Source organism: Ornithodoros turicata, chromosome 1 (genome assembly GCF_037126465.1).
Source record: "Ornithodoros turicata isolate Travis chromosome 1, ASM3712646v1, whole genome shotgun sequence".
Taxonomy (NCBI): Eukaryota; Metazoa; Arthropoda; class Arachnida; order Ixodida; family Argasidae; genus Ornithodoros; species Ornithodoros turicata.
The window spans coordinates 21,710,501-21,727,501 of NC_088201.1; the positions used below are offsets into that span (position 1 = coordinate 21,710,501).

General features: G+C 43.2%; 2 protein-coding genes across 3 annotated transcripts; one reads left to right on the forward strand and one right to left on the reverse strand.

Annotated features, from left to right (window-relative positions):
* The first annotated feature begins 534 nt into the window (after positions 1-534).
* On the forward strand, positions 535-8,412 carry LOC135377618 (ubiquitin-conjugating enzyme E2-24 kDa). 2 transcript variants are annotated; one of them, XM_064610167.1, is made up of 6 exons: positions 535-638; positions 985-1,118; positions 1,272-1,322; positions 2,872-3,004; positions 3,714-3,861; positions 7,277-8,412. In XM_064610167.1, the coding sequence occupies exons 2-6, from the start codon at positions 1,087-1,089 to the stop codon at positions 7,372-7,374; spliced, it is 462 nt and encodes a 153-aa protein (XP_064466237.1). In that variant the 5' UTR covers positions 535-638; positions 985-1,086; the 3' UTR covers positions 7,375-8,412. The 2 variants fall into 2 exon arrangements, with proteins under 2 accessions (XP_064466237.1, XP_064466236.1); XM_064610166.1 differs by lacking the exon at positions 535-638 and having other exon boundaries at positions 949-1,118.
* Positions 8,413-11,192: 2,780 nt separating this feature from the next.
* Positions 11,193-16,955, reverse strand: LOC135377619 (uncharacterized). Its single transcript, XM_064610168.1, has 3 exons — positions 16,253-16,955; positions 15,850-16,028; positions 11,193-11,626 (listed from the first exon to the last, which is right to left on the reverse strand). Exons 1-3 carry the CDS (start codon positions 16,824-16,826, stop codon positions 11,339-11,341), a joined length of 1,041 nt encoding a protein of 346 aa, XP_064466238.1. The 5' UTR covers positions 16,827-16,955; the 3' UTR covers positions 11,193-11,338.
* Positions 16,956-17,001: the final 46 nt, after the last annotated feature.

Sequence of the window (17,001 nt, forward strand, 5' to 3'; positions counted from 1 at the left end):
CGTGCGCGCTTGCATTGTCATGAACTCATCATGCATGCTTGATGTCAACCTACTCCGCACATTCCAGCATATTACCAGATAATGTTGGCACAGTATTTTCTGTAATGTGCTGAACAGGAACCTGAACAAATCGGTTCGAACCGTTATTTCTGCAACCCGGAACTGAACCGAACCAAAATAGAAAATACTTGAACCGAACCAACCGAACGGTACGACAACGGTACGTTTTACGGTACGACACCCTGTGTGGCATTGCATGCCAGAGGTCTGAGAATAGACTTCACGGAATTCTGTGATTTTCAATTTGGCAGGCACGGCCATACGGCAGCAGGCAAAACAATGAACCTGTCCAAAACAGTTTCGGTTTCGTTTTGTGGCATGTTTTATCACATTTGCACTGCTTTGCCTTATTGCCCTCTACTAAATTCCGTATTGATTAGATTTTTAAGAATAACACTATTTAGTGATACATCAAATGTTTTTTCTTATGCTGAACGAGTACGCTTGTTTTCTGGCGGGGGTGTGCGCACACAGGAGAATTGCAGTAACAGCCTCCACAAGCCTCGAAGGTACGGCACGGCACGGCGGCACGGCCTTCTAGGTTTCGACGTTCCTCGCCTACTGGAGCGGGTTGCCCTGTAAGTTGTGGGTTTTGCTATTGGTAGTGAAAAGGAGTTTAATTGACTGCGTTAATACGTGTAACAAACCACCTATGTTTTGGTGATGATATATGTACGTACAAAACCTCTGGAGCTGATTTATTTGACACACTGCGTTCATGTCTTTGTTAGGGCTCCGTATTTTTTGTGTGACTATCCAAATGACTTCTGTAGTTGGATGTGTATTAGTATGCGCCTCATGTGCAAATGTTGTGTATCTTTAGTAATCTATGTTTAACACTTTTGCATGTTTATTTCTATTGATACAATTTGCGGGCTAGTCAACAAAATTGCGTTTTGTGAGATGTCCGGTGATCGAACACAGGCAGGACCACCAAACCCTGGATCATCCATTCGTAGAAAGAGCTCTGCAGCAACGAGTCAGCAGTCTGGAAACGAACAAACAGAAACAAAATTGAACATCAAAATGTCAAAAGCTCTCAGCACAAGTGCCAAGAGGTGAGTTCCGAATGTAATGGATCTCTAGGACTATGGCGGCAGCCTCATCAAAACTACTGCGTTTGCACATGTATTTGCGGAGTAACTATACGGTTTAATATCCGCCGAAGTTCGACACAAGTTCCTTTACACTAGTTCTGGTTACTTTTTCAGGATCCAGAAGGAACTTGCCGAGATTACGCTGGACCCCCCTCCTAATTGCAGGTCAAATGACACTTCGATTTTTTCTTTCCTTACTTTGCCTCACGATTGCGTTTTCAAGTGTTTCTGGGTGTCCACAACGCGTGACTCTGCATTTGTCATTTTTGTTGCTGTTTTTCTGTTGTTGAAACAATGAATGCACAATTTAATGTACAAACTGTGGTAGACGTTCAGCAGCTGTGCATTTGCGCAATTACAACAAATTTGAAGGGTGGGGTCAGATACTACTTCCATGTTGCTAACTAGCCATGCATAATTGAATTCGAAATTTGACACTTATCAGTGGGAATTGCATTGTGGAATCTGACAGCATTCTGCAGAGTTTTGGTAGGACCCATTGTTTACATAGTCAACAAGTTGATTATCTACTTGCCACACTAGGTAGCGAAGTTGACAATTCGCAATGTTAGATTATTTTTAAAAATAATTCGACGGTAATGCTTGCACTGCTTGGTGTGAAGGTGGAGCCCTTGTGTTGTTAGAGGCACAGTATATGGGGACATCCTCTCAAGTCCAGGTTCCTGTGTATCTGCATTATGCAAGCAAGCATGCGGCCTTTGTGGACAACATACTGGGTGTGGCTAGAACTTGCAAGAAGTATAATTATAATTCGGGGCCTTATGTCACGAGACAACTGAAATTAGCAGAACACTTCTTGTGAAGGGTGGAAAGTTTCTGATGCGGAACTGGTGGTATCTTGACAGGCTGTATGTAGTTTTGTTTTCATGGGCGTGCATATTCCTTAATACATGGGACTATTTTACATGAGTGACAGCTGCAGAACACAGCTGCAAAGGCATAGTTACTCCACTACTGTCACTCTTGAAGCTCTTCTGTCACATTGTGCGATTCAGCATAACACCTGTCTTTCCCTGTGCCTCAAACTTTCATGACATTTGTCAACGTATGATGACTTGCAGCGACTTTTATCCACTACAATGGTGGTAGCCATAAACCTGCTTTTCCTCCACACATAAGGGCGTAGTAGTTGATGAAAATTATCGGTTACCTCTGTCTGTGCTGTCTGAGGTTTTGCCTTGTTTTTCCGGCAGACTTTCCAGACAAATATCGGTGCAGTTCCCTCTGAAGTCTGCCCAGGACGCATACTCCCCCCGACCCCCACTCCTTCCTGTCCTCTCTCCATATGTCCACATTTGTACACATCTCATGGCCACAGTTGCTTTGCTGTGCTAACACTGAATCAAAAATAAAATCAGTTGTGTGTGCTCTATTCTATATTCTATTTCTTTTATAGATCACCTCTTTTTTTTTTTTTTTGCCTTTATTACTGCAGGACATTAAGTGTTTGAGATGTGTTTTCTTAATTGCACTGCTATGTTATAGTTAAATTTGAATTGGCATGGCTGTGTAGGGTTTGTTTATTTTCCAGCGGCCCCTTGCTTCTGACATGGCTAGATGCCAAAGCTGAATGTCCCATCATTCTGGCTATGTGAGATGTGTGTGGCGTTGTTTCTGCAGAATTTGGTGATTGTTTTAGTGGAATATTATAAGCAATAGTACATCGATTTTTATATTTGGTTTCTGTTTGCAGTGCTGGTCCAAAAGGTGACAACCTGTATGAGTGGGTGTCTACTATTCTGGGGCCTCCAGGCTCTGTTTATGAAGGTGGCGTCTTTTTCTTAGATATTCACTTCAGTCCGGAATATCCCTTCAAGCCTCCCAAGGTATTCCTGATTTCTTTTTTTTTTTTTTTTTCAGTGCTTCATCTTCTATAATTAGACTTCCTTCTCATCACATTTGGTGTTTTGAGCTTGCGTGTCACAGAACTGTGAACTTCCCCTTGCTGTTCAGTACTGATGGTGTCGTCCTTTGAAGCAATTGTTACTGAACTAAAGTAGAAAGATTAAACTCAAGGCTCAACTGAAGGTTGAACGATGGGATTTTGCATGTGCATTGCTTTCTAGCTCTACACATATGCCTTGATTTGCTGGTTCTGCCTGTGATTGCAAGCAATTTTTGAATATGCAGTTCCACTTGTGGTTTTGCAGAATATAACATTGATTGGACTTTTGAAACACTCTCATGAATGAGCTGAACATGCAATTTTGTGTTATATAAAAAAGGATTGCATCAGAAAAGCAATGAAGTTAGCAGCATTTTCCTGCACAGTGATATCGTGTGGCACTTGAGTAAAAAGGTTGTTTGGCTAAACTTTTGCTTACCACCCTTCTGAAGTTTGACAATTTTAAAATTGATCACATAACTGCTGAACATTGTTAAGGTGTCTCGTAGATGATGATGCCCCTGTTTTTTTTTTTTTTTTTTTTTTTTCCTGTTTTGCCTTCTGCTTTTACAATGAATGGCATTTAAGTTGAGGATCCAGATACTGCACATGCAAAAGAGATTCATACTTCAAACTCTCATTTTTTGCAGGTGACATTTCGCACACGTATTTACCACTGCAACATCAATAGTCAAGGTGTAATATGCTTGGATATTCTAAAAGACAATTGGAGTCCCGCACTCACTATTTCCAAAGTACTACTTTCGATATGTTCCCTGCTCACAGACTGCAATCCAGGTAAGCCAGATTTATTGGAAAAAATGTGACTCATTTGCAGGGTGTGGACAGTGGTTTGATGGATAAGTAACTAGCACAGGTAGTCAGCCTGGTCTAGCTTGCCTCATGAATTATGGTGTTATGCTCTTTGTGCCTGCATAGCTATTTATTCTAGGTATTGTGTGAAACAGTCATGCAACCTTAACTACCAACTCTTGTCGCTGTAGAATTTCGGGATGGGAGGTTTAAAAGGAACTCCTTTTAGCTATTTTTATTATTGACGACTAATCTTACGATTGAATAGTGGACTAAACTTGCCCCTTTTTTGTGCCATTTATCAGTGTATAATGCTTGGGTTTCTGTGAAAGAAAGTGTTCAAACAAAACTGTTGTGTTGGGTTTGCAGTTAACCTTCTTACGTGTATACTGCTTACGGAACTGGAGTCCTGCTTTAGTCAGTTTAAACAAAGTTTAGAAAGAACTGTAGACGAAGCTAGGATTAATCTTTGGAGCTCATCTGGCATGTCACAAGCTCCCTTAGCTGGAGCCACGGTGCGTGGAGCTCAGCGTACGAGCCTGAACCAGAAGGAAATAGGCGTAAACAGGAGTTTCACCATTTTTAATCTGTCGTTCGAACATTGACCCGTCTGGCCAATATTGTGTTTTTTTAGGTATATTGATTCTTTTTTTTCTTTCATGCGAGCAACAATATACAGTCGACCCCCGTTTATCCGGACGGTGCCGTTCCCGGCGAAATCGTCCGGATACCGGAGCATCCGGATAAATGAAACGACCGAATAGAAACGTCCTACACAGCAAGGTTTAATTAAAACACAGAAATCTCGTCAATGACAGCTGTTACATAGTAGGGTAGGCACTCGATTCCTGCAAACTTTTGCTAAGTGCATAGAGTTGAGCCACGCTGTTGCGCTGCTCAAAGGATGTCAGTGTGATCGCAAAGTGTCAATGTCGGTGCCTTGTTTCTCACTGGCGTCATCGGCAGTGTCTTGCTGCACATCATCGGAGGCAACAGCAGCAGTCACACCGTCATCAGTCATAGCTGCACACGCGTCATCATCCTTATCAACGTCAACGTAGTCAGAAACAGCAGCATCATCTATGGCAGTCGCAGTGAGCCTCTGCATAAGGGATCGCAGCTCAGCTAGGGGAATGTCTTCATCGGCCAACGGGCTGTAAGCAGCAGGCCCTCGGGTTGGAGTTCTCCCCTCTAGAACGGGACAGTTGCTCGAGATATTTCCAAATGACTCGACTGGTCAACGTGACCCAACGCACACAAATAGAAAAGGGGGTCATCGTGCACGGTTGTCTCCCCCACGGAGGAATGTAGGTCCCTGACGTGTGACGAGAATAACCCCAAAACAGCGAAAAGGGTGGCGAAGCGGGGTCAGCGTCTCCTCTTACTCACGGTAGTCCGGATAACTGAAGCTGGATTACAATTTTCGACTTTCGTTCCCTGGATTTCTTGTCCGAGTCCGGAAGCTGAAGTCCGGATAAACGAGAACAAAATACATGAAGGAAAATCCATTCCCATGCCTTTTGTCCGGATACCGCGGGATCCGGATAAATGAAGTCCGGATAAACGGGGGTCGACTGTATTGGCCAGGCGGGTCAATGTTTGAACGACAGATTATTTCAACATTGCTGCAAGTTGAAGCCGGCCAAGGAAGTCCAAATGAAGGATTTGACTTCCAATACACATGGTATAGACACAACAATATGGTTTTGACCCACTGAAGTCACGGAGGGTATACTATGCACACGGAAAATGAATTATGCTACGTGTGGTGCTGTATTTACTCAGAATCACCTTGCGTATTGAACTAGTCCATATTACATTAACGTGATTCACACCGAAACATTTGAGTGGCTGCTACTTGTGGTAGGCACAGAATAAACACACGTAAGCAGACAGCACAACTGTGAACTCTCAACTGGCAAGTTTATTCACATCACACACTTAAATAGATATGTGGTATGTACATCATGTCTATAATATCGTATCAAGTGTGTGGTGTGAATACCAACTACCCTGTTTCCAGATGAGTGCTTGTTACGTTACTCCATCACTTTTCAGCAAATAGTATTGCTGCAAGTGTTTAATAAACAAATTTGACGTTGTCACCAGTCCCTAATCAAGTACCACAGTAGACTTCATGATGAGACAGATCAGGCAAGCATTTGGAAAATATACTTAGGCATTGATTATCAAGACGTCGGTACATATGAAACCACAAGCTGGATCTTATGTATGGAGTGCTCATCACAGCTGATGGTGCAGAAAAATTATGCAGTTTTTGAGCAAATAAAATATCATTTCTAATATTCCACAAAAAGGATGGAAGTAAAGCGTAAGCGTTGTGCTAATGCTGAACTTCTCAGTTCAGTGCGTCAATCCCTGCAGCTTATGAACTGTGCGACACACCACGTCTATGCACGGCCCTATGTTTTATTCCAGCTTCAGTTCAACTGCCGTTTGTAATACATGCATTAGCTACCCCAGCACGAGCTCACGAACCTGACACTCCAAATGTAGGCAACAACTGGCTTCAACCCTCCCTGCAGAAGAATGCCGTGCTTATGTGAGCAGGAGCAATTCAGTACAGAATAACCAGAATTTTAATCTTGCCTGCTATAATTCCTCGATTTTAGAGTCGGGTGAGCGACTTGCGTTGTGGCAATCACCTCCATGGTGTGACTACGTATTGTGTTTATCAAGGGTGATACACACCTGCCTGGCACAAGGGTTTTCGCTAGAGGACCCACCACAGAAAGTCATCTATCAGGCAGTTGTGGAAAATTGTCTGCCTCACATGCTCTCTAAGGAAATTCTTAAAATATGGCAGTAAAGTACAAACAAGAAAATGGCTTGAAAATTTTGTATGCCGAAAAAACATGAAACACCGGCTTGACACAACAGGCAACAAAATTTACTTATAACGTTTCGACGCTTGTGCGGGCATCCTCATCAGACAAACGCGAAACAAAATAGTACAGATCAGAGACCAGCTTTAAGCCTTTGTCATGCTCCTTTAGCATTCCGGTAGGGACCCCCTGTACCTGTACCCCACCCCTCCACCCACCCCCACCTATGTTCACATGCCAAAGTTTCTGCCTCTTCAAAGTTAAAGAAGTGACTGGTTTTGAGTACCGGTTGGACCAATTTTCCGATCTCGGATCTGTACTATTTCGTTTCGCGTTTGTCTGATGAGGACGCCCGCATAGGCGTCGAAACGTTAAAAGTAAATTTTGTTGCCTGTTGTATCAAGGCCGGTGTTTCAACTTTTTTCGTCATGACCTCTCCCGGCTTTTGGTCTGTCTTCAAAATTTTGTATGTTTTCACACACCTGATATTGATACATGTAAGTGGCTGCACACATTTGTGATAAAGCTAACTACTGCCCTTCTCGTTCTTCCAGCTGATCCACTTGTAGGCAGCATCGCCACACAGTTCATGCAGCAGAGGGAAGAACACGATCGTATTGCTAGACTTTGGACAAAGCGCTATGCTACATAAAACCCTGTTTGTGTGTTAGTTCCGGCAGCATTGCTACAGTCATGGTTTCATTTTATTACAACCCACTGGGTGTCTCAGTTTCTTTTTCTTTTCATCTCCCTGAGTTTCTAGAAGGGAGAAAGTGAGGTGCACAATTTCTGGAGAGTGTATGGGTGCTGTGCCTGCTACCAAAATCAAACGGTTAGATGAGGTTTGGTTAGCAGCCCCATCATTTTTCTTTTGGATGTGCATGCATTCGTCTGTGTACAGGCAGTTTTTTTGTGCAAACAGCTTTTTTTTTTTTTTTAATGCTCAGCGACATGGATGTGTGTTCTGGTTGGCGAGCAATTAGACACCATTGGTTTTCAATTATACCAAGGTGGCTTTTGCTGTTGATGTCTGAAGAACATATTTAACTGTCTCCAGGACATCTGATCCTGTTTAGCTGCTGCAGTGTGCGCCTATGACTGAGCGAGTTTTTATGTGCGCTGTTAACTTTGTATAGTACCAGAAATAAGAGAATCAGGGTTTCGACATTCAGATTTTTTTTTTCCTGTCTCTTTGTACTGTAGGATTATTTTGTTTGATCATCTTCAGATTCACCTCATTCCAGCATGGGCAAAGGGCTCGTGAAAGTGCAGTCGTGATTACCAGAATTTAGTTGCGGGTTCAATAGGTCACTAGTGATGTTAGGTGTACCAGTGTGTTTGATGTCTACCATGGTTCTGTTCTGGCAAGTGTTTCCTGTACCCTGTCACTGTGGGACAAGCAGTCGCTGTGTGGCCTTCCTCCCATTTCCACTCCTTGCAGACAGCAGTGCTGCACTCAACTGTCCCATGGAGTGACTGTTTTTCATTACTTCTGCGTGATAGACCTCGTGGTGGCTATGCCAGGACATACGTGAAAGCAGTTGTGAATGATGGGAATGGGCAGTTTGGAACATGTGTTCTGTTTGTGGCCAGAGACTAATTTCTTGCTTGTTACAAAGTGTTTGTGGTGTTGTGTAATTTAAGCCTTATACATAAAGTAAATAAGAACAATAAAAACAGCAAAAGTGAAGTTAAGATTTTCTTGTGTCTAAGCTGCAAGTATATATGCTTTGACCCCACAGGACTCTGAATTCTACTGTTCTAAAGGTAATCCGACTAACTGCTCTCATGCCTAGTGGACGATGTGCTGGCATATACAACCATATGCATGTTCTTGCCGGTGCACAGTTCTTGTGTTCATCCTTGCCCATTGCGATGAGTTAGCATTTGCCGCCCATGCCCTGAATACCTGTGATCCCCTATGATACATCTACAGTTCACAAAATGACACCATTCTGATCTGACCATTGAAGTTAAAAAATCTAAGGTATTTCATTGACCAATCACTCTGTGCACCACTTCTGAAAGGTGTGTATCCCATAGCTGATTTTTAAATATCCCACTGTAACCTGCATAATAAAAGTTCAGGTACCCCATTTGCTATAAGCCTGAAGGTGGGGAATAGCCAGTTGGATGCAATTTTCTTCTCGTACCTGAAAGTTAGGAACGATTGTTCTATGTGCCAACTTTGCCTAACCTCCAAAATGTGTCGTTTGGCAGTCGTACCGAATCTTGAACGTGCTTGTTCCATTGTTCTAACTACCGTGAGAGAGAAGACCGTAGATATTTGTAGAGTTTGCTTTGGCATTGAGCACTTCAAGAGAGTCTAAAAAGGAGTATATTGCCATCATAAAATGCACAATTTCTTATTGGATATACATAGGATCTCGCTTTCTTGATTTAAGCCGAATCGGTTTAGGGCCAATTCGGGTTAAACCCGATGCCTCCCTGAATTCCAATCACACGTTTTACCACATATCACGTGCACTACTTACTAGTAATTTGTACGAATGTGTGGTTTTGATATTATTTGAGTTCAATAAGTATGCAAAGTATATTTGATGTTAGAACATGTGGTGCTTACCTTATAAATTGCGAGGTATGCATGTTTGACCCATATATGCACCTTAATCACGGGTGGCTTGCTGAACAGAGAGCAAAACATAACCCGATAACACCCGAATGTATCGGTAGCACACGGTTTCACCCTGGAGTACAGATTTAAAAATAGTACCAGATTTTTCCGTTCCGAATCCGCTTAAGCCATTGAACCCGAAAAAGTGGGGCCCTAGATATACAGTCTTGTCTCGCTTATGTGGACACCTTGGTAGTCTTCCCATATCATCCGGATAACAAACTCTGGATAAGTGAATCAAGCCAGAGGAAGCGTACAAGTTCACTAAATATTACTATAAATAATAGTTTGTTACTCAACGGAAAAAAAGAAAGATGGTGTTCTGGCGCACACTTTATCTTAGAAAGTCTTCTAAAGTGGACTGTTTCAAGTTGAAGAACATCTCTGAGACGTGTGACAGAAGTCTGTCATGCACTCTTCAGGATCACTTGAAAGCCACTTCTCCTTTTTGGCACAGAATGTCTCAGGTCGTGGTTGTTCCGACACCAACACCAGCACATCTTTAGCCCAAGCTGGAAGGCTGAAATACTTTCACTGGGCTTGTCTAGGCGACGCTTTCTTGTGCCCCGTAGAAATCTGACACATCTTGTACTTCACCAGAGCCATTACCCCTGTTTGTCCACACCGGTGACCAATGAGAAACTTCTGAGCAAAATGAGGTCAGAGAGTAGACAAGAAGACCCCCAGGGAGGTGATGTTGCTCTGGGACAATGCCAGCGCCAGCAAATGCCAAGGGTGGAGGATGTTGACACTTTTCCAGATAAGCGAATCAGAATGACACTAATTCTGCAACATTGTTTCCAGTACTTCATATCCAGACACGGATACGAATTTTGGTTAACCGAATACAAAGCCAATGGTCGCAGGCTCGTTCCCGATCACGCAGACCGGATAGAAAGTTTTCCGGTTCAATGAATTACGGATAAGCGATACATGACTGTACAGGCTGTATGCTATATTGATATCTTGGAACAAGAGTGACCACTGGCAATTAGGCATTTTGTGACAAGTAGGCAGTAGAAAGTGCCCCACTGAACTATTGATAGTAGTTACTAGTATGTCACAAATACACATCCTGTCAAGTTCACTATGCAAGTGTCTTGCAGAAATGTTTTGAGATATGCTTACTCTAACAATAGAAGACATCAGTCTATCAGTCTTGTGACTCTATGTCAGTTACTTCCTTTCACTCTGCCTTTCTTCAATATTCGTACACTGGTGGTACAAAAGCTACAGACATTCTTTCACATTTCTCACCATATATGTGCCAGAAGAATCAATGCTTAAAGGAGCTTCGGCACTTTGATAGATGTGGCTCATTACATGATGGACACGTTGTACAGTGCTGGACAAAAGTTCACGGAACACGCTTCAGCGCATTCCTTCCTCAGAGTGACAAGCTAGCAGCGAATGGTACCGTATAGACTTGCACATGTCCGTACACTGAGGAAAAAATGCGCCGGAGCGTGTTCCTATACACCAGAGCATCGAAGGAAAAAAAATTGTTTTTCCAAGTGTTGTACTGGATGAGATGGTAAACCCTTGAGCACAAGTGTGTGTCAAGTTCTGATGTCAGAAGCGCACTACTTACGGCTCTTCCCACTGGTGGTCTTAAGCACGAGACTTCTCGAGCACCGCCCCACTGATAGAGACGACTGCAGCTATGTCAGAGCCGGATGTGTTCTGGTTATGATTTTCTAGGCGTCTGTTACCCTCATCGCCATAAGAACCCTGGTTCACATCGATGCAAGTAATTGTCCCCTTTAGCAACCAATTTTCTGTCCATGTCACATCAGTGATTTCATGCAAGTACTGTGTGGGTCTACCACATGTGCTACCAAATTTAGACATTTTTTTTTATTACAATAAAATAAATATACAATGGAATTCAATCTGAATACCACAAGCTATGCCAATGTCCTGCTATGCCTCTCGGTGAAAACGAACTTTGTCAGTTCATCGTAAGCTGTTCCAGCTGTTCTTAGATGCTGGGTAGTACAGTGTCTGATGAGTTCCCTCCCAATGGCTTCATGTTCTCAAGAAGTTGAATCTGCTGCTGTAGCATGTCGAACACAGGATCATCTTTGGCGTGAGTAAGGTCATCGTAGTTGCTTCCAACAGTCCACAGGGTCTCAAGGTCATACTGAGCACGTGTATCAGGCAGGAATATGTGAAGTACAATGTTTCCCATGTCAAGAGCCTTCCAGTTGGGGCAATCTTCACCTTCTATGAATAGGGCAGGGTCACTGTCTCCCCTCTTGCGCTTGTACTGCCATGAAGGAATGCAGAAGGAAACAGAATTAAGGAGTTGCACAATGCAAATGTACCAACAATGTACTATTGTACAAAGTTCAGTTTGTTTGAGAGGATAACAGGAAAACTGCGAGGGACAACCCATTATCTCCGTCAAACTGAAATTCCTTGACAGAGAAGTCAGACCCCTGATCTAAAGTAACTAACTGCATGCTAGACACCTACACAGCATTTCATGCATTAATGTTCACAAAAAAATTGAGCACTGGATACAATTGACAACTTCTATATGCTGAACAAGTTTGTGAAGATGATTCCAGTACTTAAAAGATGTTAATATGGGGTATCCATATTACATAATAGGTAAATGATATATTGATATGCCCCAACATAGATACACATGACATGACATGACATGACATGAACATGTTTATGGAGACGTAGAGCAAAGTTATGAAAAGGGGCCCTGTGTTGTCACATTTTGTAACTTCGCTCTAAGTCTCCATAAACATTGGTATGCCTGTCTCCATCATGTGCTCTGGTTACCAATGTTGAGTTGTATATTCGTCAAAAAACTTTGCCATGTAATGCTCTACTTTTACTAGACGGGGGTATATGACTTAACTATCATGCAATGAGAGCTTAACATTCTATACTATATAGCATTATGTAAGTGCAGCCTTTTGAAGAGAACATTCCTTCATTCAGCTTTTATTTTCCTGTGGACATGTGAATGTTAACGTAAAAAGAGAACAGGCAGGTGATTATCAACAAATGTTATTATGCACAGGGAATGTTGATACCCTGGACGAGAGTAACCGAAAATGTTATCGGTTCGGGTTCTACCATAATGGTTCAGTTCTGGTTCAGCTCCAAAAGGAAACTATAGCGGTTCGAACCGGTTCAATAACATTAACTTCTGTCCATCAAAATGTTGCCGTAGGCGAATTTAGCCACGGTACGTGCATTGCGCTGCAACATTTCTTGTTATATTTGATTTTCTATGGCGGACTAGGAGAAGAGATTGCAATGCTCATGGCCGATTTTTAGGATGGTTTAACACGGACGACGAGGAACGTGCACTGTTAAGTCAGATGTTGTCCTCCTACCACGATCAGATTCAGGCGGCAATTAGAATTTCATCTGAGAAGAACAGGGGCCGTACCATTATTTGGCACTTTGCATATACGTACCATACCTGAATTGTAAGTGAAAAGTGTATGTCCTGCTTTCGTAGTAAACAGCAAATATAACTGATCATTTCAGTTTACGTCCCTATACACCGTTAAAACAGAACTTCACCACATAGGTCGCTCCTAGCCAACCGTCATTTCGAATAATATCATTCTGTGTCCTGATCTGTTGAAAATGAGAGGAGGAGCCTATCTGGGACACATTATGCATGTCCGAGATAGGCACCTCCCCCTTCTTTGAACAAATCAGTGCACAGAGTGATATCATTCGCAATGGTGGTTGGCTAGGAGGGTGCTATGTGCTGAAGTTCTGTTTTAACAGTAGTGAGTAACATTCACCTATGCAGTGATTGGCCCTGAGCGTACTAAACAGTGATGCTCTCCTCATGAACCAACCAATTGCAAAGACTAATACCATGTGCTCGACATCACCTCCACCATCACCTGTGAATTAAGGGACTGAAAAAGAGAGAACTATAAAAAAAGGAGTAAATTAGGGAGTAATTGCAGCTTCTACGTACACCCTAAAAAAAGAACTTCACCGCATAGCACGCTATGCGCTAACCATTGCCATGAAAGATAGGTTTATCGCCTCTGATTCAAAGACAGATGGGGGCATATGCATTTTTGTGGCAATTATCATATATCCGAATTCACACAAAAAGGCATACGTCCTCTCTCTCTCTCAATCAGAAGTGATAACCCTATCATTCGAGCCAATAGTTGGCCCACATCGTGCTATGTGGTGACAATGGTGGTGATGACAGCGATAAGGGTATCACTCTCTGCAATCGTTGGCCTTCAGTGTGCTATGTGTTGACGTTCTGTTTCTAGAGTCCTACACTCTAGAAACAGAACGTCAACACATAGCACACTGAAGGCCAACGATTGCACAGAGTGATACCCTTATCGCTGTCGATTTGTGGATAGCATAGGGTGTACACCTTTTTGGTGACAATCTCACATAACTGCATAAATGTCATAAAGAGGCGCATGCCTCCCGTTTTGAACAAATCAGGACAGAGACTTGTGTCATTCGGGATTATGGTTGGCTAGCTGCATGCTATGCGGAGTATTTCTAAGAGTGTGCACACACGCTGACTAGCAATTACAGCTACTTTAAAGGTGTCGTGACAGTTGGTTTCCAGCTTTCCCAGATAAATACGAAAAACTATTCTATCACCCGACATCATCCCATATTCAAGTTTTCAGGTCCATGACGTGAGCAGGTACGGAGAAAAACGGCCCTGAAGAAGCGACATCGGTGACATCACACAGGAGCAGCGACGGAAGACGCGCGTCTCCCAAGCCAAATGGGGGAGAGGGGTCCGTGAGGTCACACCGTGGGTCATCGTTTTGTGGCTGCGCCTATTTTCCGAACCAATCTAGCGAGAGGAAAAATTCTTTTTTCCACAGTGTTCTCATAATGAGTACGATGCATATCTATTATGCTTCAACACATCAGAGAAAGTGTCGCAACACCTTTAATGGAAGTGCCACGTTTAAATACAACAAAGTTACCTACAAACAAAAACAGCTACCAGAATCAATGTGTTATCGCCCTTTAGTACACGGGATTTCTTGACTAAACCACCGTCCGCATATCTGTGCACTTTTGTGAGGTCTGTGCTGTGTACAGATCTATACAAAAGTGTACATGTATGTGGACAGTTTAGTGTTTTACAGTGAAGGTGGGTGTTGCAACATCTCAGATGTGTTTGAGGTGTTTGTGGATCATGCACCAGGTCTGAGGTTTACCCGTGAGATACCCAGCTTAGTTGAGAAGACCCCCTCATCACAGTGTGAGAAACGGTTGCTGCCTTTTGGGTCCGCACATTCAGAAGTGCTCAAGGGGGGCATTGTGATGCCCTACCTCGGTCATGCCAGCCATGTGTCCATACTACAGGAAAAGCACTTCAGCAGCAATTGGGCAAACTGCTGGGCTGGGTGTCCAGGACGCCTGATTAGAGGCCTTGGTGAGTACCTGCTTAGGAGTACTCGAGTTCGTGGGAGAGGGCCACAAGTGAGACTTGAGAACAGACCAAGTGTTGTTGTCCACTACTTAAACAGAACTGCTCACAACATTAAGAGCGGCTACCAGATACAGAATGCCTGTTACGCTCTCAGCACTGCAAAAACTGGGCAAGCCAAAGTTTGCCCGTAGAAAACGTGACGTCAACCACACTGATAAATTGGTGGAACGTGAAAAAATATTGTGTATATATCTAAGTGGAACAATGGCATGAATGAATGGCATGGCATGATTAGACTAAAGGTGCATCCTGTGTCTTTGGCAGGCACTCCATCTGAGCTGAGCACTTGGCTGTCCACAGCAACAGATGCAGCTGCTAAGTTCTGACATACAGTGAAGGACTGTAGGAAGGATCAGGGAGGGAAATAACAGAGGAGGGGTTTGTGTATGTGTGTGTGGGGGGTGGGGGGTGGGCAAAGCCCCCTCCCCCTGTAATCGTACCTTTGGTAGTGCATTTGGGAGAGGGAAACGAGGGTTAAATCCTCCTCCCCATATAAAATCCCTGTGGAACCCCTCCCGAAACATTTGTCTGGCTATGCCACTGCAGTGGAGCATAATATCAGTGTTGGGGGTAACTGGGGGTGCTCTGCTTGCTGTTTTGGCTTATAGGTGACCTTGTTGTATTTAAACATGGAACTTCCAAAGTTATAGTACAGTGAACCCTCGTTAATATGACCCCCGATAATCTGACATACGCGCTTTACGACCATACTCCTGGGGAACAATGCAATGAAACCTCTGCAAATCCCCCTCGTTAATATGACAATTTCGCATTATGACCAAAATTCTCGGGAACGACCACGGTCATAATAACGAGGGTTCACTGTAGTTGCTTATCAGCACACGTCCTGTGTGCTTCCCTCCACCTTTGTTTCGGGTTGACAATCAAGCTAAGATTATACCAACTAGCCCAGTTGAGTACATTTGTAGTACATTTTCTCAAGGCGCTCTGTACATTGTGGATTTTATCGACAAGCATGTTACACAATGATTCAGTGTGTGTCGGAAACTTACCAATTTCTTCAGAAACTCTGAAACTGCCTTGGATTGTCTCCGAGATATAGCACTGGCCACAACGATGTAGTCACAATATACTTTATCTTTGGGCACCGTCACTACAGCAATATCTGAGAGTTTCTCAGAACGAAGCACATCTATCAACTCGTCTAGGTCAAAGACTCCAGTTACTCCACCTGGGAAGTTAAAAATAAATAACAGTGAGAAAAAATTGTGGGGACGTATCCCATGTGAACTGTTTGCTGTTACAAGTGGTTTATTAAACAATTTCTACTTCAAACCACTTTGTACGTAAGTGGTTTAAAATGGAAATTGTTTCATAAACCATTTGGAATTGCAGACATTTTTCACTTGGGATGTAATATCTAGTACACTTGTAGCCGCTCGCAATACGCCTTACGTGTCAGGTTTAGGCCTTCAAATTCGTCAATCTTGATGTTCTCAGGGTAATAGTCCAAATCTTCTCTCACTGCACTCTGTCCAGACTGCAGCTTCTCCAGTGTGTCAAGAATAACAGTTGCGTCCTCTTCGGAATACAACTTTTTCGCGTTAAACTGTGCCGAGTAAATGAGGTCTCGAACCTGCTGATCATTCTTCGGTTGCTGCTTTTTATCCTGGCTTTGCGGTGTTAATGGAGCCTTCGATGACTTCATATCTTCTGGGGAGTTCGATGCCTTTGGAGGTACGTACTCAAAGTCATGCCAAATATCATTCAATATCGAACGTGTATCGTCATCCGGCTCAATGGGTGGCAACTTTGTATTGGAATCTTGTCCAGATTTGTGTTCTATGGCCTCGTCTTTCAGCAAGATGGAACAACTTGTCGAGAAGCTTTTCCTGATAGATGTGTTCATGAATGAGCACTCCAAATTTACCCTCCGCATACCACACATAGGTAAACTGCTCACACAAATCTTGGAGTTCAGAACACCAAGGCGAGATACAAGTGCGTACATCAGGCTGCGGGGACACATGTTCAAATTTGTATGCGTGTATACCACGACAAGCGTGACACGCGAAACTCAAAAGACCCGAAACACGCGAAGACTGCTGGAGACCGCTGAAGACCTCCAAAAAGCATTTAACCGGACCCGGAAGAGGCAAACAAGCAACCGCCAGAGGGAGGGAAAACCTTCGCAACTGTTCGCA

Coding starts and splice junctions, on each gene's coding strand:
- LOC135377618 (XM_064610166.1), top strand. CDS start 964: ATGTCCGGTGATCGAACACAGGCAGGACCACCAAACCCTGGATCATCC. Junction 1,119..1,271: donor CTCAGCACAAGTGCCAAGAG/GTGAGTTCCGAA, acceptor TTACTTTTTCAG/GATCCAGAAGGAACTTGCCG. Junction 3,005..3,713: donor ATCCCTTCAAGCCTCCCAAG/GTATTCCTGATT, acceptor CATTTTTTGCAG/GTGACATTTCGCACACGTAT.
- LOC135377619 (XM_064610168.1), bottom strand. CDS start 16,826: ATGTGTCCCCGCAGCCTGATGTACGCACTTGTATCTCGCCTTGGTGTT. Junction 16,029..16,252: donor TGAAGGCCTAAACCTGACAC/GTAAGGCGTATT, acceptor TTAACTTCCCAG/GTGGAGTAACTGGAGTCTTT. Junction 11,627..15,849: donor CAGAGTTTCTGAAGAAATTG/GTAAGTTTCCGA, acceptor CCTTCATGGCAG/TACAAGCGCAAGAGGGGAGA.